Genomic DNA, 26,492 nt, shown 5'->3' on the forward strand with positions numbered 1-26,492 from the left:
CAGAAAGTTGAAAGAATAATACAATGAATAAGGTTTGTCTTTTTAAAAAACTATTTTTCTCTTTTATTATCATCCTTCTGACTTTTTTTACATACAAGCTCCGACTCCTACACTCAAACCCCACTACCCCTACGCCTGTCATTCTCCTGATGGATAATACATTGCATTTGTCTGGGACTTAGTACTTTTTCAAAGCAGTTTCACATATGTTCCCTCACAACCATCTATGAGGCTGATAGGGTAGACAGCTACATTTTAGAGAGAAGAAACTCAAGCAGCTAAAAAGTTTTATTTTTAGCCCAGAAATAATCAAGATTAGGGTCCTGTTGTCTTGACTGCTGTAACTGTAAAATGGGGGTGTCACCTCTCCAGCCTGTGGAACGGATAACTTATGTAGAGATCACATTGAAAATCAGTGTTCTGTACCAATGGAAAGGATTATTTTTATTGCACTACATCAGGATCAGTGGTTAATTTCTCCAGGTCTATTTGTACTTTCTGTTTTCTATCTCCAGTTCTAACTAGTTGCTTAAATCCTTGTCAGCCTTCTTTTCTCCCCCTGATTTTATTAGCTGTCTCAGTTGACACCTATACTTGACAATTCCTGTTAGCCAGATAGTTTAAGTTGGTGCAAATTTGGATTACTTTTGATCTCTTTAATGAATACTTTTTGGTTGGAAAACTAGGGGTGTAAGAGAATCTGTTTTACAGCCAGCTTCTGTGTTTCAAAGTGAGAACTATTTTATTAAACTGTTAATCTACAGTTTAACATTAGGAAAGGGGGGACTAAGCCTGCATCAGGACATGTGGTCAATGGTGATGTTTCAAAGGTTTGTGTGCTTAAAGTGATAGGAGTTTCAAATTTAAAAAAAGCAGGAGATGGTTGGAGGGAGAAGTTGAGGTAAGTTATTTTAACTGGCGAATGTCGTGGTTATTCTTAGTGGCTCAGTCTTAGTCACCAAGATTATGGGACTTAACCTTGAAGGTCATTGAAGGGAAGGGAGGGTCTTGAGAGTGAGACATGGAACATGGTTCCAAGTTGGAGTTGGTCAGGGAGATCTGCTTCGGGTTATAGACCGGTAGTTAGGACACATAAATAGATAAGTCTCATGAGCGTGGTAGCTGCTATAATAGATGTTGGCATGTGGATGTGCGCTGTGTGGTTATCAAGTTGCCCTGGCAAAGACATAGAGGTGTGAAGCACAGGGCTCTATTAGGATGACTGAAGGTGTTTAATGCAACAAGAGTGGAGAGACGGAGGTGGCAAGAGCCAAGGCTGGAAATGTGAAAGGAAGGCCTGATGGTGGATGGAGGGGCCCAGTGTGCCATCCTGAGAAGCTCAGATGAAGGTTCTGGAGAGCCGTAAAGGGTTTTAAACAGCTGCTAAAATTGTAACTATTAAATATTTTTAATTACCCTCTCCAAAGAACTCAGTACCTTCTCAGTGGTCAGTAATGTAATCGAAGGAATGAACCAGCAGATGAGAGTGCCCGCTTTATCCTGGAGGTTCTGCTTCCTGCCTTGGAGGAGATGATGATGATGTCTAGAGGACTGGAAAGGCAAAATGAGGAGAAAGTGCTCTACATGGAGTAGTTAAGGACAATAAAACTTGGCAGAGGTGGAGGGGTTTGAGAGCTACTGCAAGAGAACGGGGCACTCTGGGTATCCAGGTATAGATGGAATGAGTTGGATGGAGGACAGACATCTGACTAAAAAGGGGACAAATTGTATCCACTCGCAGGTTTTCCAGAGGACCGTGAACTATGGGGGAGGAAACCCACAAATAATTATGAATGTAATAGTGGAGCTAAGTTGAGCAGCTTTAGATCAGAAAGCCTTTTGTTCTAAATCTACCTCTAGTTTTTTCACGGGATTTAAGTTAAAGAAAAATATATTTTAAAAATTATTTGAACCCAGATTAGAGCTTAATATATACAAGTGGTGAGTGAAATCAAGAAATATATAACTGAGAAAAAATATTAGCCATCGCTTTTTAATTGTTCCTAATTACCCTTTCTATTCTGTGATCCAAATATTTTGTTGATATTTGTTGGTTGATGGCCAAAGTAGCATCTAAATAGGGCTTCTGACATAAAACTGTGCAGCTTGCTCATCCAGGAGCACCACTGTCTTGAAAATATTTGGATAAAGAGTGTCGGCGAGAAGACCTGGCAGGTACTCACCAGGTGGGGATTAGAGGCAGTAAAAGTTCACGGCCTCAGTGCTTGCTCAAGAGATCGCCAGTAATGTCTTGTTTTCTGGAGGAATTCCCTACTAATGAGGAAGCCAGTTGGAGCTAGTGCCATCTGGAGACCCAGAAGTGTCACAGATGTTTGTTAGGGCTTTTAGATGTTGACTTTGTGGACTTGTCTACTGACAGGTGGTGACCTTCACTGGATTGAATGCAGAGAACTATGGCGTTGGGTTTGACTCCTGGCCTTCAGGCAGAAATGCCATTCAACCCCTTCCCACACCTATTGCCTGTTTAATGGCCACTTGGCCTTCCCTGCCATTTGGCAGCATCCATTCCCCCTAAATTCCTTCCTCCCACTTGTGAGTTCCCAACCACATCTTCTTGCCCAATCTGGCTCCATCCTGCATGTGCCCATTTGATGAAAACTCAGCATGAAGCAGGGTCAACTTGCATTTCTTTCTAAGGACCAAGACAAAATATCCAGTAGCACCCTTCCAGTGGCTAACTTTTAAACCTTTACTGGTTTGAAGGACTTGATATCCTAGTTAATAGATGTGAAGACAAACAATCCTAATGCAAGGAATTTGGAGTCCTGTGTAAAGCCGCTCTGGGCTCCCTATCGACTCTTTTGTCACCAGTGGCTGTCAAACCATGTAGAAAAAGGAAGTTCAGTTCATTTTTCTACTTGCATTTTAAATGAGAAAGGATTCTACTGGATGTGATGCTGAAAATCTCTACATATTGGTGTGTTTTACTTCTTGATTAGGGCAATTTTGCCTGCATAAAAAGGTTTTTGAAAAGCCTCATGGTAATAGTACTTTTTATGTCTATCAAAATGGCTCAGTTCTGACAATTTTTACATTTAAGGTACAACATAGGAGTGGGTTTCAAATATCTCTTGATTATTCTCCTAAATTATTTAGGCATATGTTTTTAATTGGCAAAAAGTAACCAGACTTCAGAAATTGGTCATTTTTATTCCATCAAGTTAATGGTGACTGGCTTATTTAATAAAACATGTCTGTAATTTAACACAAATAGCACGTACAGCTGTTCATTTGTCAATCTTTTTGCCTGTATGCAGCATCTTAGACTGTTTTACTAAAGGCTAGGGTCACCTAGAGGGGAAATCCGTCATTTTAAATCATTCTTCCCCAGGCCACTCATCACGAGCCACTACGTTAGGGTAGATGGGCTCTGCAGCAAGCGCCCTTCATGGCTGGATGAGGGGATGTTGAGAAAGCTGAAAGAATCGTGATCCTCGATTTTTTCTGCGGTGAAACGACCAGAAAGAAGATTCACTTCTTTCCTATAAGGGGACGATTGTCCGAAAGCACGTAGCGAGCTGATTGCGCCGCGGACCGCTTACATCGGATTACTGGTCCTGCGCTCCGAGCCCTAACCACTGCTGCCTGCCTTCGCACACGTGTGTATCGGGGAGTTGTAAAGTGAGTTATGCGAATAAAACAAGGCGGGAAGTCCAGCCTTGATCTTCAGAAGTAGCGTTCTCCAGGACCCGAGGCCGAGGTGGTGCCCGGAGAAGGGCGCCCTCGGCTCGGTGGGAGCGCCACGGGACCCGGGTCCTTGCCTTCAGCATCTTCACCTCGCTCCCCTTCCTCCGAAGTTGCGGAGGTGCCGGGAAGAGGCGGGGCCTCGCCTCGGGCGCCCGAGTGATTGGCTGCCCGGGGCCCCTGGCGAGGGCTGTGTGGTCCAGCCCGGGTGGAGAGGGGCGGAGCGGCCACTGCTCCAACCACCGCCACCACCACCACAGTCGCAGCCGCCGCAGCCTCAGCCTCCAGGCAAGTAGCTCCGAGCGGCGGCTTCCTGGGCACCCCGACGCGGACGAGGGCGCCGCGCTCTGCTCGCTCCGCGCCCGAGCCATGCCGGGCAGCCGCGCGTAATTGCCGCGCCCGGGCCGCCGCCGACCCGACCCTGGGCACGGTCCCTCGCCTCAGCCGAGCTTTCCGTGCGCGCAACTCCCTCGGTCTCCCCCGGCCCCTCGCAACCATGCCCCAGGCGACTGCGCTCGGCCCCCTTGTGCCACTGCTGCTGCCTCCCCTGCTGCTGCTGCTGCCGCTGCCCCGCGACGCCGGGGGGCTCGGGGAGGGTTCGGACGCCGCCTCGGACTACTCGGCGCTGGAATTCGAGGAGGGCGCGGAGCAGCAGCTGGAGCATTACCACGACCCGTGCAAAGCCGGTAGGTGCCGCCGCCGCTGCCGCCAGGGGAGTCCGGCAGAAGTTTGCCTTTGAAATGCAAATGAGTGGTGGGCAAGCCTGCGCTGCCGTCTGTGGGACGGATCTCCCCTCCCCTCCCCCGAGATCCCCCGGGCTCCCCGGGAAAACAATGCCCCAGAGGAATTGCTTAAATACGACTCCGGCTGGGACGTCCCAGTCCCGGGTTTGCGGCGCGCACGGGGTGGCGGCCGTGGGAGCACTCCCAGAGCGAATCAGGGCGGGTGCCCCAGGCCGAGAGGGCGCTCGGAGGCTGGGGCGGGCGCCCGGGCCGCCTGACAGCCAGGTGGTCAGCACGGGCCACCGCCGGACGCCCTGGGCTGGAGCGGAGGAGCGGGGCTGGGCGCGGCGTTCCCAGGTTCAGAAGGAGTCGCTGGCTCCCATTTCACGGCATTTGTAAGTTTCCCGCGAAGTTTCCCAAGATCTTGCGGTTACTCTTGGGAAGAGAATTTAAAAAACCGAAAAGCTTCACAGCAGGCAAAAGGAAAGGGGTAGCTGAGGGAGAATGTGCATGGTTCACGTTGCCGCAAACTTCCCTGTAGCCCCCTCAGCGTGGTCCCGGCCTGGGGGTCGCCCTGGGCGGGCGGAGATGGAAGCCGGCAGGTGCTCTAATCCCGCCAGGAAGCGGCGCCCCGGGACGCGCGAGTCTTTCTGGCGCAAATCGCGGCCGGGCGCGGCAGCTCCCTCTTCCCACGAGCCACGAAGCGGCTCCTGTGTCCTGAGAGGAGCGGATTCCGAGCCAGAGTAGTTGAGGCGTCAGCCCCAGAAGGGCTCAAGCACATGTTCCAAAGAGAGTTGATGGGTCTGGGGCAGGTCCCAGCTGGGACAGTCGGTGCTCACGCTCCCGGGAGAGGATGGTCTCGGAGGCCTGCTGAGCCGCTCCTGGCCAGTGGCCGGGGGCCTGCGGGTAGTGGTGTTTAATCCCTAGGCATAGTCCGGTCTCTTCGCTTGGCGGCCCGCAGGGGTGAGGAAACAGGAGGCAGAGCGCAGCCTCCATCCGCAGAAGGGCAGGCTGCTGCTTCCAGGTGCTGTGCTGGCCAGGTCTGTGGGAGTGCCATGGACCAGTGGCCCCATTCCTTCACGCCCTGGAGACCTCTAGTAGCCTCAGTTTCCTCATCTTTAAATTGGGGCCAGTAATTTTAGGAGGACTCAGATGATTTATGAGCAAATGCTCTGCAAATGGAATAATGATGATGGCACTGTAAAGGTATTGTTACTGCAGGGGCTGTGTTCTAGGCTGGGAGCTGGGCAGGTGAGAAGTGGGGGAAGTCTGGGGAAGGCCCGGTTACTAGGAGGTGGGCGGAGCTAGAGGTTGTGAGACCTGAGAATCTTGTGAAGGTCGGAGGTCAAACCAGGAGCTTGGTCTTACCCTGCAGAAAGATTCCTCCAAAATACTCACCTATTGCTTACCTTGTGGGGGACTTCTGAGTTAGGAAGGTGGGCAGAAGAGTTGGTTCCTGGGTAATTTGAGAGAAGGTGAGCAGGTTGTGTGCCCTGACTGAGGTACCTCACGGGACCCGGCTCGTGACTGGGAGGAGAGTCTCTGGAGCCCTGTTGGAATGGTGGCCTTGCCCTGAAAAGGGGGACATGGAGGCTGCAAAAATAGGATGGAGGCTGAAGAAAGAGGGTGGCTCGACCATCACCTGCACCTGTCAGACCCTGGACTCTACTGATGTGAGCTGGGGACTCTGGGAGGCAGTGTGGACAGCTGGGGCCTGGACCAGGGAAGCGATCAATTTGTTCAGGAATGTACTGAGCACCTCCGGTTTGCTGGGTGCTGGTCTGGGTGCTGCAGATCCAGGTGAAAGAGACATAGGTCTGAATAGGAGAGCTCCCCAGCTCCCAGTCTCAGCCTTGTGGAATAACCCTGCGACAGGTTTGCCTGTTGGGGCCTCATTTTTCTCCAGTAACTTTGGAGAAAATGCTGGATGACCAGGGAATGTGTCTTCTGTGACTCTTTGCAGACAGAATGGGATGGGCAGGCAGGGCTGGAGAGCAGAGGATCCTGCATGTCGGCTTCCGCCAGCTCCCTGCATCCTCCACAGCTATCCTTGATCCTCCAACCGCTTGGCCTCTCCCTGGGCTATGCTGATGCTAAGAGTGGCCAGAAGAGGGCGAAGGCAAGGGAGACCTGGGGAAAAGGTTACATCTCAGTCTGCCCACACTTCTGGAAAATCCCTGAGCGAGGGGACAGCCTTCTGGAATGACAACAGGCAGTTCAGCAGTGCACTGAAGTCTGATGAAAGGACATGCCTCTTGGCTCAGGGGTACACTGCATTTCCTGGTTACATGTTTCAACCAAACCTGCAGGGGCAGCCTCTAGTTCTATCTCAGTCAATCCTAACTCCCAGAACCCTGTAGCCGGAAGCCCTCCGCCTAGGACCTGCCTCAGAGCTTTGACTCTAAAACTCCTCCCACCTGCCCCTCCCCCAGAGAGGGGTCTGCATTCTGCTGCAGATGCAGAGTGCAGAGAGGAGAGTCTTGGATCTATTCCTGGCCTCTCGGGAGCTGTGCTACCTTAACAAGTCCCCTCCTCTCTGGGCCTCAGTTCCTCATCTGTAGAGTGAAGATGTTGGGCTTGTTAGGGTTGCAAACTGACAGGTCCAGGGAGCTGGTTCTCTTGGTCCACATCAGCTGTCTAGCCCTGTGCCCACTTCATACCTTGCGGGCATTCGAGTTTGTGCCCCTGACCCCTTCCTACTTAATGTTCTGTGGTTCTATGACGTTTGCTTCCAGCTCAATCTCTCAGAGGCTGACCAAACAAGTAAGTCTTTTATCATTCACAGATTTTACTAGTTACTCTGCCATTTACAAGCTGTGTGACCTTGGGCAAGTCACTTAATTTCTCGGTGCCTTAGTTTCCTCATTTGTAAATGAGAATGATTCCTAATAGATTAATGTGCTTAGAACAGTGCCTGACATATAGTTAGGTCTTTTATAAACAGATTTCCTAGAAATTTGTCAAAAGGACATCTTCACACTGACCTTTGAAGCAAGTTTTAAACTGTCAAATTTCAATTTACTTGTAAACAATCTATTTAATGCTGTAAAAAGAGATGCTTTTTAAATCAGATGATGGAGAGTAGAAATGAATCTGTGAAGCCCTCCTGGCCTGGGATTGGAAAGATGCGCGGGGCTCCCTGGGCTTGGTCTCTGTCTGGCGGTCCATAGCTCTGCCATCTTGTTTTTCATCTGATATTGTAAGTGCAACCAAGGGTTCACTTGACAGTAAATTACAAGACACCCTTCCAACCACCATGCCTCTGAGAGCAATCTTTGCAAAGCTTCTGAGGGTTTCCCTTCCCTGCTTGCCCTCAGCCATAGTTCTTTAGCTAGATTCAGAGCCAGAAGGCCTGGGTCCTTATCATGATCCTGCTTCTTACTCTCTGTGTGGCCTTGAGCAAGTCACTTCCCCTCTCCATGCCTCAGTCTCCTCATCTGCAAAATGGGGTTGGGAACAAAACACTTGCTCTGCAGGGCGGACATGAGGCTAGTTGTAGCTGGGCTCCTCAGAGACCAGGGCTTGCATGCAGACAGTTTGTTTGGGAGGTGATCCCAAGAAGCAGGGTGAGGGAGGAGGGAGAGTGCTACAAGCAGGGAGGAAATCCAAGGGAGTGGAATCAAGGTAGATGCTTTAGTTGACGGGTCTTGTCCCCACGGGACCTCTGCAAAGCTTCCGCACAGCCTCCCAGAATTATCTGTCCAGAGAACAGGAGGTTGGAGCATTCATCCAAAGGCTGCTGTCCTTCGTTGTTGGCTCCCTGTTCCAGTTTCTATTCCTGTGTGAAAAACCACCTGAACTCAGTGGTTAGAACAACCACCACTGTATTATGTTGGTGATTCCGTGGATGGGGAGTTTGGAAAGGGCACTGCAACAATGGTTGGTCTCTGCTCCACAATGTCTGAGACTCCGCTGGGAAGACTTGCAGGCTGGTGATGACTCGACCCCTGGGGGCTGGAATTGTCTGGAGACTCTCTCACTCACGTCTGCCTGTTGAGGCTGGCTGTTGCCTGGCCTCTGTTGGACTGTTGGCCCAAACACCCCCAAGCGGCCTGTGTGTGTGGTGTCTCTCCTTGTGGGCTGGTGAGGCTTCCTCACAGTATGGTCGCTCGATTCTAAGTGCATGCATCCCTAGAGAGCCCGACGGGAGCTGTACTGCCTTCGGACCTGGCCTCAGAAGCTACATAGCATCACTTCCACTGTGGTCTCAAGCCTTCCCAGATTCAAGGGGAGGGGACACAGACGCACCTCTCCATGGGAGCAGTGTCAGAGTCAGGTTGTTAAAACAGCGGGGGAGTGGGGGATATTGTTGCAGCCAGTTTGGGAAAATATGACCTGCCACACTCCTTGAGGCGTTGACTTCCCGGTACGTCCAGCCTGCACCTGCGTGTGCAGGCGCAGTGGGTCTACAGGTTCAGAAAAAGTTCTTAAGAAGAAAAGTGGGGAGACATGCCGTGGACACATGGAACTGCCCAGAGCTGAGCTGCGGATATGTGGCTCAGGTCACCAAAATTGTCTACGTGAGGCTCAAATGATACGAAAGAGCTTTGTAAACTGTAAAGTGCGGCAGGGCCTTTGGGATTTATTAAATCCAAAGAAACTGGCTGACAGCTAGCTTTACTTTTCAGCTGGTGGCTTGATAAACGCCAGGGCCTTCCTCCCTGCTGTGTGTTCATATGTGATAAATGTATATATTCCTACATAAAGAACTATAGTTGATAGCTTCTGTCTCAGGAGCCGGTGGTGAAGGTACTGGCCTGGGAGCTGGTTCTTTCCTCCTGGGGAAGTTCGCATTCCCTCCCCACGCTTTCAGACCTTACTTCTGCCTGGAATTTGGGGCGCTACTCAGCCTTATCATTCTCTCCAAGGCACAGTGACCTTACCAATCAGGTCCTTATTTTCGGGGTCCCCCCAGAGCCCTTGGGGACAGCACTGTCTAGGGCACCTCTTCCTAGCAGCCCTCATGTTATGATGCGACACTGGAATGTGAAACTCCATGAGGTCAAGAAGTTTTATCTGCTTTGCTCACTGCTGCAAGGCCAGTGCCTAGACCAGTGCCTGATGCACTGTAGGTGCTTGTCAGTATTTGCTGGATGAAGGAATGATGATTTTTTAAAAAATTTTCTGGGGTTTTTTTGTTTTTTTTGGTTTTTTGCTGAGGAAGATTAGCCTTGAGCTAAAATTCATTGCCAATCTTACTCTTTTTTTTGCTTGAGGAAGATTAGCATCTGTGCCAATCTTCCTCCACTTTATATGTGGGTCGCAGCCACAGTATGGCTGATGAGTGGTGTAGGTCCGTGCTTGGGATCCAAACTCATGAACGTGGGCTGCCAAAGCGGAGCGTGCCAAACTTAACCACTATGCCACGGGGCCGGCCCCAGGAATGATGAATGTGCATTGGGTCTGGGGCTGAAGAAACCTCCAAGCTCACTGTCAGCGTGGAAAGTGAATCAGACCTGGCCCAGTGGGCTGCAGCCCTCCCTAGAGTGCTCAGGGTGGGGTTGGGGGACCGTGGAGTTCCAGGCAGTGCTCCCCTGGAGTTTCCATCCTTCATGGCAGTGGCAGGCTCCCTGGTTTCTTAAGCCCAGATGTGAGGCTTCCATGGTGCCTCCTGGAAGCCGATCTCCCTGGCATGGCCTGTCCCCAGCACCGGAGCTGCCATCTCCCTGGCACCTCTTCTCTCCCCCGTCAGACTCCCACCCCTATGGGCCACACCCACATGAGGGCAGCTGGCATTTTTACAACTTAGTTTTCACCCCTACTTGTCGTGGTGTCCTTGCTGATGGGCAGGTGCTGATTTGATGGAGTCAAAATATTTCAGAGCCGTCCTGAAATGAAATGTTTCTCTTTCCTGCTTCACCAGGCAGGAGCAGCACCTGGTCCACCTCTGTCTCCAATATTTCACCCCCCACAGTGCACTGGGGCAGGGCCAGAGGTGGTTAAGAGGTTTGACACCTGGCAGACCTGGATTTAAAATCTGCCGCCTGTGTAAGGCTTTGTGACTTTGAGCAAGTTCCTTAACCCCTCTGAGCCTTAGTTTCCTCACTTGAAAAGAACTACTGATATTCACTTTTCAGGGTTGCAACAAAGATTAAATGACACAGTGTTTGTCAGGTGCTTAGCACAATTTCTGGCACAAGGCAAGTGCTCATCAATTGATGTGTGCATCATGAGAGCTCAGAGCAGGTGCTCGCGAGTAGTCCTTGAACTCTTTTGTTGAAATGCTGTAGAGGAATTTGAATTTTTGTAATAAACAAACAGTTGATTTCACGTTAGAGATTCTTAAATTCAGAGCTGATAATTATTGTTAAACAGGGTCTTAAAAGAAAGCGAAGGGTGAATTTTATGGTATGTGAGTTACAGCGCAATAAAGATTAAAAAAAAGTAAGTGAAGATGAGGACGGGCAGAGCTGGGGGAGGAAACGCACTGTCTTGGCTCCTGAGTGACTATTGCTGAGAGACAAAGCCAGGTGAGCAGAGGGTTCAGCTCAGTAGAGCAGGCAGAGAGGGTGTGGCCGTCAGATGCCAAACAGAATGCAGAGGTCCCAACAGTGGCCAAGACTCACACTGGGGTGGGCAGCGTCTGGAGGGGGAGGCCAGGAAGGGGAACACATGGGTCCCTTTTGGATGAGGATGTTCCAAGAGCTGAATGATATCAAGAACGCACCTCCACTGACCTTTGACCCAGTCCCACGTGCAGACAAGCAGCTGTGACGGTTCCCATTTTGCTTGTGGAGAAACTGAGCTTCAGGCCTAGACCCTCTGCCCGACACTGATGATCCTTTGATTTCCAATGCCGTCCTGTAGACAGAGCTCAAGTCCTGTAGACAGAGAAGTCCTCAGTGATATCATTCAAGGTAGGTCCCCAACCCTGACATCAGTGGAACCCATTTTTCTTTCTTTCTTCTGCCCAGTTATGTAACGATTGGCATCTCGCATGCTCTCCTGGGGGTGGCACGTGTGTTCTTTAATCCTCTGTCCAGCACAGTGAGAGGAGAGGAGGGGTGGGGCAGTGGTTGTGCTGCAGAGCCATCCACAGCAGCCCCGGATCTGCAGGGCACCTGGCACGTGCAGGGCTGTGCACTGGGTAACGGGGATCTAAGTGCCAATCAGACCTCAACCCTGTTCCCGGGAGCTCCCAGCTCATGGGCGTGAGCATGGCCGTCTCAGCAGGAAGACGCGCCTGATGGAAGCCGAGTGTAGACAGGTCAGCAAGCAGTTCGTCTCATTCAGCAGCACCTCTGTGGTCACTTCTGGACCTTCCGCTTATCCGCGGCTTCTCCGGCCACTCTCAGGGCACTCCCCAGCCTGCGCCATGCTTGTGTGAGTGCCTGGCACCTGCCCAGCCCGTTGGTTCTGTACCCAAGCTTTGGAGTCAGGCTGACGGGTTTTCTTTCTCAGCTCTGTCACTTACTAGCCATGAGAACTTGAGTAATCCTTCAGCCTTTAAAGCCTCAGTTTCCTTGTGTATATAATGCAGTTAATAGAAGCTCCTATCTCACAGGCTTGTTGTTCTATGAAAGGCTCTTCATACTGTGCTTAGCAAATAGAAGCACTCAATTCATGTGAAACGTCACTATAATTTTGTGGCCCCTGAAGAACCTGCCACGTGCAAAAAGTGTATTGATTAAATTGTGTCACATGAACAGCCCCACTTTCCATTCCCGTGAGGGAGCCTAGGGGCTAAGGGAGCGGACTCTAGATGCAAATTGCCTGGGTTCAGATCCGGTGCTGCCACTTAATGCCTGTGGGGCCCTGAGCAACCTGCTTAAGCTTTCTGGATCTCAGGTTCCTCATTTATAAAATGTGTATACGATTATCTACCACTTAGGGTTATTATGAGAATTAGATGAGTTAATATAGACACAGCACTTAGTAGTGCCTGAAACATGGCAAACATTCAGTAAATATTATTGTTTTTATTATAATCATCCCACGGAAATCCAACAAGGTTTCCAAGTGGCAGGAAACCAAGTATCAAACAACTGAAGCCAGATGATGTTGTCAGAGTTTAATGTTCCCTAATGATGCCGATGCCAATAGCCCCTCTGTATCCAGAGACCTTGGTCTAAAAACAAATCTGCCATGAATCTCTTTGGCTTCCTTGGGGTTCCATGCCCTGCAAGCCAACCAGGTGTCTGGGCCCCACCTAAGAAGCCAGCCCCTGACAATTGGGAGATGGTGAATCGTGTTGGGCCTGAGCCTCCGTTCAGCCAGTGGCTTCTCCCAGCACTCTTCTTTCCAAACCAGCATTCCTATGGTCTCCAGGTTCCCAAAAGCTGAGGTGCAAGCAGGATTTGGGCCCACACCACATTTGATGGTGACGCCCATCCTTCTGCCGTAGAGACCTAGTCAAACAACCTGAATAGAGGCTGTAACTTCGTTGGTCCACAGATCTTTGCCTTCTCAACCTTCACTGTGTTTTTCAAAAGGAAGAACAATGACACTAACCCTCACAGTGGTTGCAGCATTACCTTAGAGATTTGGGCAACACCTAATGGTTTACAAAGCTCTTCTCCTTCTATTCCCTCCACTGGTCTCTCAGCCAAGAGATGGTCTGGGCTCCTATGAGCTCATGGCCATTGCAGGACGTGCTCTCCAGGGGACAGGCTGAGCTGGGACCTGCACGCGACATTGAACTTGTACGTGGTGGAACAAGATCCTGACACCCCTGTCCTCCCCTCTAAGCACGTGGCCTCTCCGCCATGGAACTGCTCCCCTTCTCCTGACTCCCTCCACACACAGTCAGCATGCGTCTCCACGCTGCCCAGGCTGAAGGTCCTGTTTGTGCACTTATTCTCCAGAAGACACAGCCCACAGCTTCTCCCTACCTTTTTCTCTATCCTTGGCTGGGAATTCAACAAGGACAAGACAATTCTAGGCTTCAAAGTACTCTTAGTCTCAAAGCATAGGGGAGAATAAATGAATAATTCAAGGTGTTGAAATGCATCATCCCCCTCTCTGTTCCTCCATCCCTTCTTCAGAAGGCCTAGGGCAGCGTCTGGGTGTCAGGTCAGTTGGGTCCAGCCATCTCCCAGAGGGAGAGGACTTTGATGGCCGATGTTTCCCAAGGAGGCTCTGGGTGAGTGGCAGCCTGGGTGACAGAGCAGAAGCAGTGAAACATCCTGTTTAAGAGACCATCTTTGGCATCAGGCAGCCCGTGGAGTGAAGCCTGCCTCTGCTCTCACTACCTGTGTGGTTTTGACTAAGTTTCTTAACCTCTCTGAACCTCAGTTTCCTCATTTGGAAAATGGGAATAATATTAAACCCATCAAATAGGTTTGTTTGAAGATTAATTGAGGCAGTGAACATGAAGTGTTTAGCAAGCAGTCATTAATTGTTAGCTCTTCTGCCTACTACTACTATTATTATTATTCCTATTGTTGTTCCCCATTTAAGAATTTCCCTATAAATGACAATCTCTCAGCGGCCTTGTGCATGCTTATCTTTCCCTCTCAGGGCTGCAAAGAGTTCTCTTGGGATCCATAGCATGTGGCAAGTGATAATTTATTGCTCCACAGCTCACTCGCTCTCATCCATGAAGCAAGGCAAGGATGACAGATAAACCGAATTCATAGAAGCAGGTTTCTCATAGTGTCCTCTTAGCCCGCTCGTAATACAGTTCTGCCTGGATGCAAACATAGCAACAGGAATCGAGCTTTCCTGCTGATTGGTTACAGACCTATATGTGATCACGCCACCTCTAACCACTTCTGTCAATTACCAATAAATATTCTCAAGCTCGCCTGCACGAGCACTTGAGCGTTGATGTTCAGCTCTGAGTCTGCCTGCTCCGCCAGCTGGGCCACTTATCTCCCGGCTCATCCTGCAATTTGCACGGAGCCTCCTCCCCTTCCTCCCACCTGGGTTACTGGCCTTGAGTTGATGTGAGTCCTGCATGAGCCAGTTTCCCACAGGAGCCTTCCTCCTTAACTCTTTTTCATGGCTCTGGGTCAGTTCTCCTCCCCCATGAGCTGGTGCTGGTTTCCCATCCTCTCCCCTGGGCTCAGAGTCTGCCATGGCTCACTGAGGGCTGGGCCCTGTGGTTGCAGGTTCCAGGTGGTACCAGAGTTCATCCAGGTGCTTCAACCAGAAACCCGAGTGCCATCCTGAACACCTGTCTCTCCCTCCGCTTCTCAGGCAGTCCAGCTCAAGTCCTGCCAATTCTGTTTCCAAAAGTGAGTCCATCCACTTCTCTCCATTTTCGCTGCCACCGTTTGGTCCAAGCCCCCACCAGCTCCAGTGCAGGCTGCTGAGACAGTGTCTGAACCCATCTCCCCGCTGCCCCTCCTGTCTCCTGCAGTCTGTTTTCCACACTGCAGGCAGAGTGATCTGTTTGAAACTCACATCTGATCCTGTTTGAAAAATCAGACCCGCTCAGGACCCCTTGATGATTTCCCCTCGCACTTGGGATGAGAAGGGTCGGCAGGCCCTGTTCCTCTGACTTGTCCAGCCTCCTCCCCTTACCTGCCAAGCTCGCCTCCCACAGCTTCTTCCTCCCGCCTGGAAAGGCGTCCGGACTCTCTTCATGGTCAACTCTGACTCTTCCTCCAGGACTCCTTTCCCCCCAAGGCCATCGCTGGCCCTGATCTCAGTCAGGTCCCTTCTCTTAAATCTCTCATCACCTTTGTTCCTTGTGTGGCCCTTTTTGCATTGCAGAACTGGGTCTCCTCAGTGATGTGATTACCTGCTCAATGTCTGTCTGTGCATTTGACAGGGAGCCCCAGGGGGTGGAAACTAGACTCATTTGATTTCCAGGCCACAAGCACAGTGCCTGGCACATGGTGGATGCTCAACCAGTATTTGTCAGGTGAAAAACTGAGCAAATGAGATCTGATAGGGATTTGGAAAGGGTAGCGACTACTGAAAGACAATCAAGGAAGGCTTCCTGATAAGGGGCTGGTAAACCCTGAGCTTAGCCTGGAAGGATGGGTGGGATCTGGAGAAGCTGGGATGCAGCAGAAGGCATTTCAGGCAGAATGAACAGCATGAATCAAGGCGAGGCAGCAGGAATGCTTGTGTCTGGGGCTGCGGGGTGACTCTGGCTTACTTTGTAGCTACGAGATGGAAAGAGGCTTGGCACAGTGAATGTCAAGCTGAGATGCTGGAAACGTGTCTCCTAAGGAATGGAGAGCTATTGATGGTTTTTGAGCAGAGGACTGTTATAATGAAGACAGGTGATGCTTAGGATCTGGAGAAACAGGAAGGAGGAGGACCACCAGGAGTTCTAGGCCTGGAAGCATGAGGACCAGACTCGGGAATGGGAAGGAAGGGAAGATGGGAGCGAGACTGTGGTTGTGTGCATGGGAGAGGTCCCCAGCTGAGCAGTGCCTCCAGGTCATCGTGGAAACATGAAGGCGTTCATTAAGGCATGCCTGGCAAGCATTGGGGCGCCCTTAAGATGGGCAGGAAAGGGAGATTGTTTTTTTAACATAAAACAGCTTTCCTAGTTACACAGCTAATACACACCCTGTGGAGAACATTTAGAAAATATAGGAGCAAGAGAAAATATTTCTGCTAATTCCATTATCTAGAAGTAATTGCTGTTAACATTTTGTTGTGTGTATTCTTCCAAAATTTTTCTATGCATGTTTGTAATTTTTTTTAAATGCTGTACATACCACTTTGAACCTGCTTGCATTTCACTGTCACTTAGTCCCATGAACCTTTTCTATGACAATAAAGATGCTTATGTAATAAACGTGCTTGTGTAACATCAACTTTAGTTGCTTTGTACATCATTGTATAAATGCACCATAATTTATTTACTCCATTCCCTATTGTTGGACATATAGATTTTTTTCCCCAGTCTTTTTCTTTTGCTTTTATAAACAATGATGCTGGAGTCATCCTTGAGGCTAGATTTTTATGTACATTTTTAATTATTTCTTTAGAAAAACTTCCTACACATAGAACTGCTGGGTCAAAAGTAGACATGCTTTTAGGGTTTCTGATTCTTCTTTTCAAATTGTCCTTCAAAATTTTTTACTCCTTTGCACTCCCATTAAAATTAACATTTTGTATTCCAGTTTTTTAAAACTTTGCTAGTTTGATAAGAGAAAAATATATTGCTATTTCTTCAATTTGCATTTACATTGTAATTGTATTTCTTTTTCAAATGATTTTGAACCTTTTAAAGTATTTTTTGACCTTTTGTATTTCTTTTGCTGTGTATATTTCCTGTTTAAGTGCTTTTTTTTCTGTTCATGCTCTTTTTTTTTCTGATTAGATGTTCATTTTTTTAGCATTTTGTGGGAACTCTTAAATATTAAAGACTTCAACCTTTTATCTGTCATGTCTGTCACAAATAATTTTTGGAGAGAGGATTTTTAAAAAGTGGAAAGCTTATTCTGTCCCCTCTCATTCACTTTTTCCATGGAGGTGATCGCATGGCTATATCCGTTAAGATCAGGTTAAATTACTAGTAATGAAGCCAAGTCAATTGGCTGTGTCCATTAGGGTCCAGTCAGGAGACTGAAACCACACCAGTAATTTGAAAATTCAATCTAAAGGATTGTTAACTAGCAAAAGGGACTCACTGCTGAAGGAGGCAGAGAGCTCTAAATAAAGCCAGAGGAGCAGATGTAGCTACGAGGGAAGCGATAAACTTGGAAGGGCACCCCCTCCAAAGCTGAAATTCTAACTTCATAGGAGCAGGCGTAGCTGTGACCCCCCGGAGGTTGGAGAAGCTCACTGAGATGCTGCAGGAAAAGGCTGACAAGCCGAGAATTGCACCTTGGAGTACTGGCAAAACTTTGAAGGGTGGACATCCATGGGTCTCCTGAGCAAGGCTGGCAGCCACTCCCTAGGAACCAGAAAGACCACCAGAACCAGGAAGAGAAGCCCCTTCCTCCTGCAGTATCCCTCTAGTGCCCTCTACTGACGAAGGAGAAATGTTTACAGGGTCCAGTTCTAGTATCACAAAGCGTGGCAAAGAGGGTAGATTTAGAGCTGAGAGGCAATATGTTGATAGCTGGAATAAGCTAAACAAGCTTAAACAAGCTAGAATTGGCTGGATTGGCTAGATTGGCTTAAACAAGCCAGGAATTTCTTTTTCACATCAAAGTCTGGAGGTCTACAGTCCAGGGCCAGTATGGCAGTTCTGCTCCAGGAAGTCCTCCAAGATCCAATCTCCTTCCAGAGGCCCTAGGTTGAGGCCCTTGACCTCATGGTCCAAGATGGTAGCCAGAGCTCAAACCATCACAAACACGGCCTAGACATGGAAGGCATGGGAAACAAAAGGGGACAAAGAATGTGTGAGGAGAAGGTTCCCAGGAGATGCATTTGTAACTTCTGTGTTCATCCCATTGGCCAGGACATAGTCACATCACCACAGATGGCTATATGGGAGTCTGGGAGATCTTTCTTCTAGAAGGTCTGGAACTGAAAATCAAAGGTTCTGTTACTATGGAAGAAGGAAGAAAATCGGATTTTATTATTATGGAACAAGGAAGAAAATCTTTGCCACAATAAGCTAAATTTACTGGATCTTTATAAGGAAAATTTAGTTAAAACGATGATAGGCCCATTACCCCTGCTGTACATTAAGCAGATACACAAAGTAAGATCTTAGAGTAAAACCTTGTAGAATATTAGAGCCGGCATGAACCCTTGGGGTTATTTACTCTAAGTTTTTCATGTTTTCTGTGAGAACCCTGAGGGCCTCAGCGGGGTAGCAACTTGTCCAAGATCACACAGATAGCTATTGGCGTGGCTGGAGGTGGACCCAGTTTGCCTTAGCATATCTTTCCACTCTCTGCACTACTTAGGGTCTCCTGTGGGAATGAATCTTGCATAATTGCACTGGTAACTTACGGCTCTATGAGAGATCATTTCACGGTGGAGATATTAGGGCTTATGAGATGTGCCTGGTCCTGGAATCAGGCACGTAAGATGCAAAATTAGAGCCCAAGACGCTTCTGGCTTTTAGGTCCTAAACTGCATCCTTCTCTCCATTGCTGAGTGGAGGCCATGTGAGCTCAGGCTGTGGGAATGCAGCAGGTGTAAGATAGCAATAAATCATATTCTGCTGGAATTCAGCAATGAAAAGTGTTGTCTTAGACCAAAGCGGTCATTCACTCTATCAGTCAGAATGCCATTTTCTTATTTAGCTGTGGGAATAATGGGAAGATTTCCTTAGAACAGCTGTATGAGCCAGGGTCCCAGCAGGATAGACTTCACCCTGGATGTTTCAGATGAAGAGACTTTAATGAAGGGACTACTTACAGAGGCAGAGTTGAAGGAACAAACAACAGTGTGAGACACCCAGAGATTAGCAAGCTGTGCCTGTGGCTGAAGGGACAGGGAGGGAGCAGTGTTACAGGAGCTGGAGCGGTGCAGGAGGGGCAATGGCAGAGGATGTGCCTACTGCCAGAGGCACAGCAGCAAAGCAGGGAAGAAATGCTGTCTCTCTCTCTCCTCTTCCCCCTGATCTGTTCAGTCAGGGTCTCCTCCTGATTGAATGCAACCGGAATCCAGAGAGGGGGATGTGGAGGACGCAGTCCACAGGGTCAGTCTCCCTGGGCACAGAGCAGGGCAGAGACGGTGGAGAGTAATTATAAAAACAATAATTTTAATCACAGCCCAGGGCTCACCGCAGATGTTCATTTACATGGATGGAGATATTTTTAGTATCTTTATAGCGTACATATGTAAATGGCCAATGTGTGGCACCCACGATGCCCCTTCTCCTCCTTGCCAGTGGCAGATGTGGCTAATTGATCGTGGCTCTCTTTCTGATGGGTCCAAGAAGTCACCTCACAGTGCTCACAGAAACATCACCAATTGAGTGGGGTTGGCACATGAGATGAAACCTATTCGGAGTTCTAAAACTTAAATGGCCTTGCAAATATGGCCTACCTGTTCATGCCAATCTAGTGGATAATGTTTTTTTCTGGGAAATTAGCTGAGCAGATATTTCTTAAGCCAAATGAGTCCTGCTTGGAAAGCCAAGCTGTGGCATGGCTCTGAAATGCATTGGTGCAGCCATATTGTGATATAGATGAAGAGGAGAGGCAGAAGGCCATATATGCCTTGTGCAAGGTAGCCACCAACCCAGACACCAGCCAGACCCTCTTGGCTCGTCTGTAAAGGAGGATGATGCCAGCCAAGGTGGAAGGCAGGGCTGGGTGTTCTCTTGAGATGGAATCAGCTTTCAGAGCTGAGCTGCTCTGTCATACCCATCTGTATGTGGTGCTCTCCTAGGTCCTGATTGATCTTTACCATGGAGAGTCCTATGGACTCAGGTCCTGCTACTTTCCGGTGTGCTCTCTTGGACCCCTGAGTTCAGGCTTTAAGTGACTTTGAATAGAAAATCCTTAGCTGGAACAAATGAGTAATGGGTTATGGACGTTGCCAGCATGATATAGGGTGTAGATGGCAAATAGGTCCCAACTCTTGTGCCATATTTATCAATTTGTGCTGGCCCTCTGTAGCACTGTGTTGAGATGGATTTGGAGGCTGTGTCCAGGTTCAATGGACAGGAGGGTTGTGATCAGTTAGGGATATCTGCCGTGGAGGAAAGAGGGTAAGTAGGGCACAGGTTGTCTCAAATTTGCCATTCCCGGTGTAGGGGAAGAGCACTGGGTTAGAGTCAGCAGACATGGCTTCTAGATGTGATATTTTGAGAAAGTCATTTAACTTCATGGACCTCAATATCCCCACAATCCTGAGAAGGACATTACTTAGATGACTTTTAAACTCTTTCTATCTTAGAAATTCCATGATTCAAACTAGTTTTTAAAAGTCTTCAATATAAAACTTGCCACAAATCCGTTTGATCCAATTAAGATATTTCCAACTCCCCACTCCTCTCTGCCATATGCCTGAGTAACTGAGCTATCTATGCCTTGGGAAGGCCATTTCCCCAGGCTGAAGCAGCTGGAAACCCTGGAGACAGGAGGCCGCCCATACTAAACAGATCCTACTCTTTAATCTCAACCAAAGGATCCAGGAGGCGTGATTCACATCTCGCCCCGTTTCCTCTCCTCTGTCCTCTGGGAGCCTGAACCTCTCCCCTCCTGCTCTGCAAACGCGCCTGAATGCAGCGTCCTGAAATTTAGGTTCATGGTTTCAAAGTTCATGGTCCTGAGAATAAACAAAAAAACTATTGTGGTTGCATAGAGCTGTGGACCCCATTAACACCGCCCCATGAATATTTATAGCGTGGAACTACAAAAGAACATAGAGGCCATATTGTATTTCCTAGAACTTTCTTTCCATGGGGTCCTTTCTCTGTGGGTCACTTTAATGTAAGCTTTGCTTATTTAGTTGCACACTTTAAGCCGATTAACTTTTTACTAAAAAAACCCTCCCTGTTTGTTTGTACATACACTCGCTTGACAAAGATTCACAGAAAACTGCTTTAAACCTGTTAAATCCCTCTGCTGGAAACTTGAAGTGAACTAAATGTGTCTCTGGGTACGATTTCCCTTTAACTCTGCCTGCCTCGGGCCCCTCCACGCCACCTCAGCCTCTTTCCTGGGAAGGATTCCGGGGGTTCGAATATTCCACATTTAGTTCCTCCAATAATCTCGGCTTCTCTCTCAGTGACTATCTTATAGAACGTTAGAGAGGTCCTTCCCCAGGGGCTTATTATTGGGATGGACAAACAGGGATCCTGGGCGGATCCCCTACATTTCTCTACCAGGAATTGTAGTGAGATCAGACATTCGAGCTGGAGGGACCTCAGAGACCGTCGACTCCGCTGGTCTCCAAACTTCAGTATGTGCAAGCACCTGTTGGGGCGGAACGGGGCATGAATTTAAAACGCATGTTCCTGGGCCTTGTCCCCAGAGATGCTGCTTTCGTAGGTCTTGGCTGGGGCCTGGGGACCTTCACATCAACGATCTCCTTAGACACTTCTAACACAAGGGCTTTGTGGACTTGAGAAGCACTGAGCTGGTTCAGCCATCTCGTTGTGTGGGTGAAGAAAATGCCACCAAAGGGAAAAGCTACCTGCCCAGCATCACCCACAGCATCCAAGCTCCCTCTTCTGCAAGATAGACCAGCCCTGTGGTTCCATATTGCTTTAATTTGGGCCTTTGGTGTCCCAAGATGCAGCTCTACTGTGGAACAGTTGTGATTAGGTCCATAAGTGGAAGCTGACTGAAAATAAGCCACCTCTCAGTGCAGGCCCAAGTTGCAAACGCAGAAATGAAAATGAGGAAATGGCCTGGTGGTGGAGGTGAGAGGGATAATGTGAGTACCCGCTGGAGGCCACTCCCGTGGGATAAATCCAGGTCCCCGCTGGTTTTGAAGTGAGCCCTGGGGTGGGGCAGGGCCTGTGGCCAGGATAGACTGGGAAGGTCGGAGGGGTATCCTCAAGCTGCTTCGGCCTCTTGCTCTCTAGGCGCCAGGAAACAGAGTCTTGGGGAGGGTGTGTCTGGTGACCGAAGGCGGCCCAGAGTCGAAGGGTCTCCCTCTGACGGGCTGGGCTTCTGTCTGGCTCACAGACTCCCCAGCTCTGCAGGCCCACTTAATACTCCCAGGATCCCGGAATCTTAGGTGGAGAGGGATGTGAAGGACCCTCTTGGCCCACCCGCTCTGTGCTCTGCCCCCTCCCAGCATCCCTCTTGCGCTGTCCGTTCTGCCAGGCCAGGAGCTCATCTGGGAAGAGAGCTCTTACCGCTGACCATGAGATCAGCCCCCAGCTTGAACCCCAATTCTGGAAACTGGGTCCTGTGGGAGGCAGGGAAGCGAGCTCCAAGTTTAGAGCCCAAATGTCTGAGTTCAAGCCCCGCCCCCTTCTCACTAGTTGTAAACTTGAGCTAGTGGGGAACTTCTCTAAACCTCACTTTCCCCCATAAAATGGGCTAAAGACTCTTGCCCTGCCTTCCCCTAGGACTTCAGTGAGGAGCATTCATTCACTCACTCGTTCATTTATGACAATGTTCTGAAGGTCCGTGCCAGGCCCCGGGCTGGGTGGGAGAGGAGGAGAACGTGTGCGTGGAAGGGATGGCAAGCTGTGAAGTGCTGCAGCAAAGTCAGGGACTCCTTGTGGCCAGCTCCACCTTGGGCACTCTTAACAGTCCTGGAATTCTGTTCCCTATGTCTGAGACTTCCTTTTTGCCCCTGCCTAGCTTCTCAGCTCCTGTGGCCTCATGTTCTGCCTTGCTTTCGCTATCATCAGCAGGCCACGTGGCTGGGTCCTCCACTTCACCTGGGCCCCCCTCACTGGGCCCCTTCTGCTCCTCCCTTACAGTGCCTTGCTATTTCTCCTCTCAGGGCCTTTGCACATGCTGTTCCTTTGGCCATCATGCTCTTTCCTCTTCTTATCCACTTGCCAACTTCTGCTCATATGTCATCCTCCTACTCAAGTATCACGCCCTCTGAGGCCTTTCCTGATTCCACCCCCAAAGCTGAGTTCGTTACTCCTCCTTTCCATGCCTCCATTCCTTACTGAGCAGCACGGATCACTTCAAGGCAAAGATACATGGCAGTTGAGTTAGAATTGACAGATGGCCTAGAGCAAGTTGTCTAATCTCTCTGAGCCTGATTTCTTCATCAAAAAATGCATATGATGATGCATGTTGTACAGAGTTGCTATTGTGAGGGTTAGGAGAGTGTGAAGAGCCTAGCTCATCACTGGTGCTCAAGAATGATCAGTCCCTTTCTGTTCAGTGTCTTGGTTCTGGGCAAAGAAGTGAAATACTAGCTTTGGAAGAAACAGAGAGAGCTGCTCTAAGATAAAGGGGGACACATTAAAAGGATGTGAGCTCCCTGTCACTGGAGGTGTGTGAGAAGAGGCCGCTCAGGCATCAGTTAATGGGTTGGACCCTATGAACTGGAGGGCCCCTTCTAGCTCTAAGAGTCTAGAGGGCAACCATGTTGGGAAATGCTGCATTCTCTTGGAGAATCCTGTGTGCTCTGTCTTTCGCTTGGAGAATCATGATATTTGTTCGGATTGCAAAGGCCCTGAGAAGTCATGCAGTGCAGAAAGTGGTTTAACACAGCATTTCTTATTAACTTCTTAGAATGGGAAGAGCTGACTTGGTGGGGAAGAGCTCTGATTTGGGAATCAGGGATGCTTTGTTTGACTTAAAACACCTGTGAAGCCTCTTCCTGCCTGTGTGACCTTGGCCAAGTCCTATCTCCTCTCTGGTCCTTTGTCTGAGGTTGCTGTGTAGGAGGCATATGTGGGACGCCTACCACAGCATGGCTTGCCAAGCGGTGCCATGTCTGCACCCGGGATCCGAACTGGCGAAGCCGGGGCCGCCTAAGTGGAATGTGCGAACTTAACTGCTGTGCCACCGGGCTGGACCCTTGAGCTTTCAAATCTAACTTACAAGTCTTATTTATAGATCCAGCAAGGTTTAGTAATTGCTAACATCTAAAAGGGCGCTTTTACAATTTAATTAAATTCTTGTAAGCGTGTCAAACCATATTTAAAACTTGAATATATCCCATTTCCTTCTTAAGTAGTCCATTTCTCTAACAAAACATCTATCCTGAATTCTTAAATAATTCTTATGAATCTAATAAATTAAACTTGTAAATATGATCAATCTTGGATCCTTTAAAGCATTCCCAGTGCCGTTGAAAAACTTGGAAAGATTTCAAGTTAAAGTCACAAGTCTAAATATGTTATTCAAATTAAATTTTTAAAATTGAAATCTAAGACCCATTAGTTACTCTGAAAAATCACATGCTCTCAAACCTAACTGAAGAATTCAGAGTAAGGATTTGATGCTCCTAAATATATTTATACTTAGATTTCCAAATTCATAATATTAAAAGGTAACTCCTAAGGAACATTCCAAAGTATTTAGAAGTTACTCTCCTAAGTAATTTTGGGGTTGTCATCTCTGCTTCCAGAGGTTTCTGAAGGACAGAGAAACTCTGATCACTGCTTGGAGTGGCTCTGTTGGTGCCCTCGAAGGATGGTCGCATGGTCTCACGGGTTCCCTGATTCAGATTACATGTCACCTGATTCTTCTGTCCAACACACCCCTGGGCTGCAACATCACTTGATCCAATTCTTCATTTCTTTTTCTTTTAAAGATTTTAAATGTCTTTCCAGCTGGCTCCAAAGACCTTTCATCTTGAAGCAAGACTGGATTATTTTCATATTTCCCTTATACGCTAGGGCCATAATTATTCTTGATATTAAAATGACGTCTGGCCCCTGGTGACACTCATGGCTTCGCCTATTTTGATTACGATGACCAAGGACAGTCTACTGATGACATCCGCTCCAAATTTACTGTGTAGAGCAAGTTGTTAAACTCTAGGACCCTTGGTTTATGGGAATAAAAATATTTACCTATTTGGGTCCTGTGAGAATTACATAAAATAGTGTGTGTGACATCTTACTCAATCCCTGCTCCTTATGTGCGCCTGAAGAACATTTGCTATTATTATTGTTGTTACCACTCTGTGGTCTGAGAATCTCCATCCGTCCATTCATTCAATCATTCATTCATTCATCCATCCATTCACTTGACAAACATCTTTTGAGCTTCCAAGTTACTTTCTGGAAATTGGGGTGGAGGGAGACAGGCACACAGATGAACAAGACTTAATTCTGCCCTGAGGAATGACACCGCCTTCCTCCCGTGGAGAGGGGGAGATGGACACACAACCAAGTGACACCAGCAGACCGAGATCAGAGCTGTAAGCAGAGCTGTGGCACCTGCAGAGAAAAGACCCGACAAGGCACCACCAACCAGCCCAGACCGGAGTCATGATTTAATGAAGCGCCAAAGGCAATGTTGTTTTGGAGAAAAATTCCCAGTACTCAGCATCAGCTGGTATGATCAAAAAAGTCTTCCAAAGGATCTGAGCGCTCACATGTGCGAGCCTCATGCTCCCGATGAGATGCCCTGTTCCTGGGGCCTTGCAGTGGGCGCTCGTGCTGGTTATGTGCTTCCTGTTCTCTTCTAGATCAATAGTTCCCCAAATGTGGCTCAGGGAACCTCTGGCCTCACATTCACTTGAGATGCTTGTTTAAAGCAAGAGTCCCCACCTCCACTCCAGACCTATTGGATGGTGGGGGCAGGGGCTGATGGGTCCTGGCACTAAGGTTTGCGAACCACTGCTATGGTCCCTACAAATGCTGTGTGGTATCAACCAGTTACAATCATAGAAAGGTAAAACATTTACCTACATTACCACCCAGGTAGGAAAGAAATATAGCTTCTTTATTTTCTTCAGCTAAATTAAATTTCCTCTAATAAGCACCTGAAGAACATTCGCTATTATTATTGTTATTACTACTCTGGAGTCCAAGAACATCCAGCCAGCCAGCCAGCCAGCCAGTCACTCAACAAACGTCGTATGCAGAGTAAAAGCGATTAGGACTTAAATTTATCAAGGGACAAAATTTCAGTATCTTCCTAATTAAGTCGTATCTTTTGGGTAATTCAGAGTCTCTTTGGAATAAATTTTCAAGTTTTCCTATTTCCTCCTCCTCCCCCTGCTCTTTTCTGGCACAGAATCTGGGGGTATGGTGGGAGGGCGTTGAAGGTGGGAATGAGGCTTATGTGACCCGGAGAGGCCTCGTCATCTGAGTGCACCCTGGTCCATATTGGGAGGGAGTGGGTTTGTCTGACTCCTGGGTTCGTGGGCCTTGGTGGCACCCACTGAGGAGTGTCTGGTCATCTCTGGCGTTTCAGCATGACATGCTGGTACCTGCTGGTGAAGCCCGTGCTCTTGAGCATTTGGTTCTGGGGATAAATCCTACTCTGTGGCCTTTTCACCCTGACCTCAGGCCTCTGCCGGCCCACTGGCGCTCTCTGCGCTTCTGCATTCCTCCCTGGGTATGTGGGGGCAGCAGGAGCCCCAGGGCGCCAGGTGCTGGCAGTCAGGTCTGGGAGCACCCGCAGGCCCACGTCTCTGGACACTGCCCTCCACCCCCGCTGTCTGACTGCCCCGTGTGTGGTGGATGAGGCAGCTTCTCCAAGACTCACAGCCTCACTTGCCTATGCCTTGAGGAATGGGTCCCAAGCCTGATGTGCCCAGGCTCCCTCACACCACACCTCTCTCTCCTGTCCTCTGACATGGAGGGCTCCTTGAACTTCCCCTTCTGTCTGATAGGAACTCCCCGGGATCATATCCTACTCTTCC

At 48.8% G+C, this 26,492-nt stretch overlaps 1 protein-coding gene across 1 annotated transcript in view; it reads left to right on the top strand.

Moving 5' to 3' along the window:
• The first annotated feature begins 3,927 nt into the window (after window positions 1–3,927).
• The window catches only part of TLL2 (tolloid like 2), a 133,103-nt gene continuing 110,538 nt past the window's right edge, over window positions 3,928–26,492 (top strand). The window contains exon 1 of the mRNA XM_070560448.1: window positions 3,928–4,391. Coding sequence (XP_070416549.1) covers window positions 4,202–4,391 — 190 coding nt within the window. The 5' untranslated portion in view covers window positions 3,928–4,201. The remainder of the gene's footprint in view (window positions 4,392–26,492) is intronic.

The sequence above is a fragment of the Equus przewalskii genome, chromosome 1 (assembly GCF_037783145.1).
Source record: "Equus przewalskii isolate Varuska chromosome 1, EquPr2, whole genome shotgun sequence".
Taxonomy (NCBI): Eukaryota; Metazoa; Chordata; class Mammalia; order Perissodactyla; family Equidae; genus Equus; species Equus przewalskii.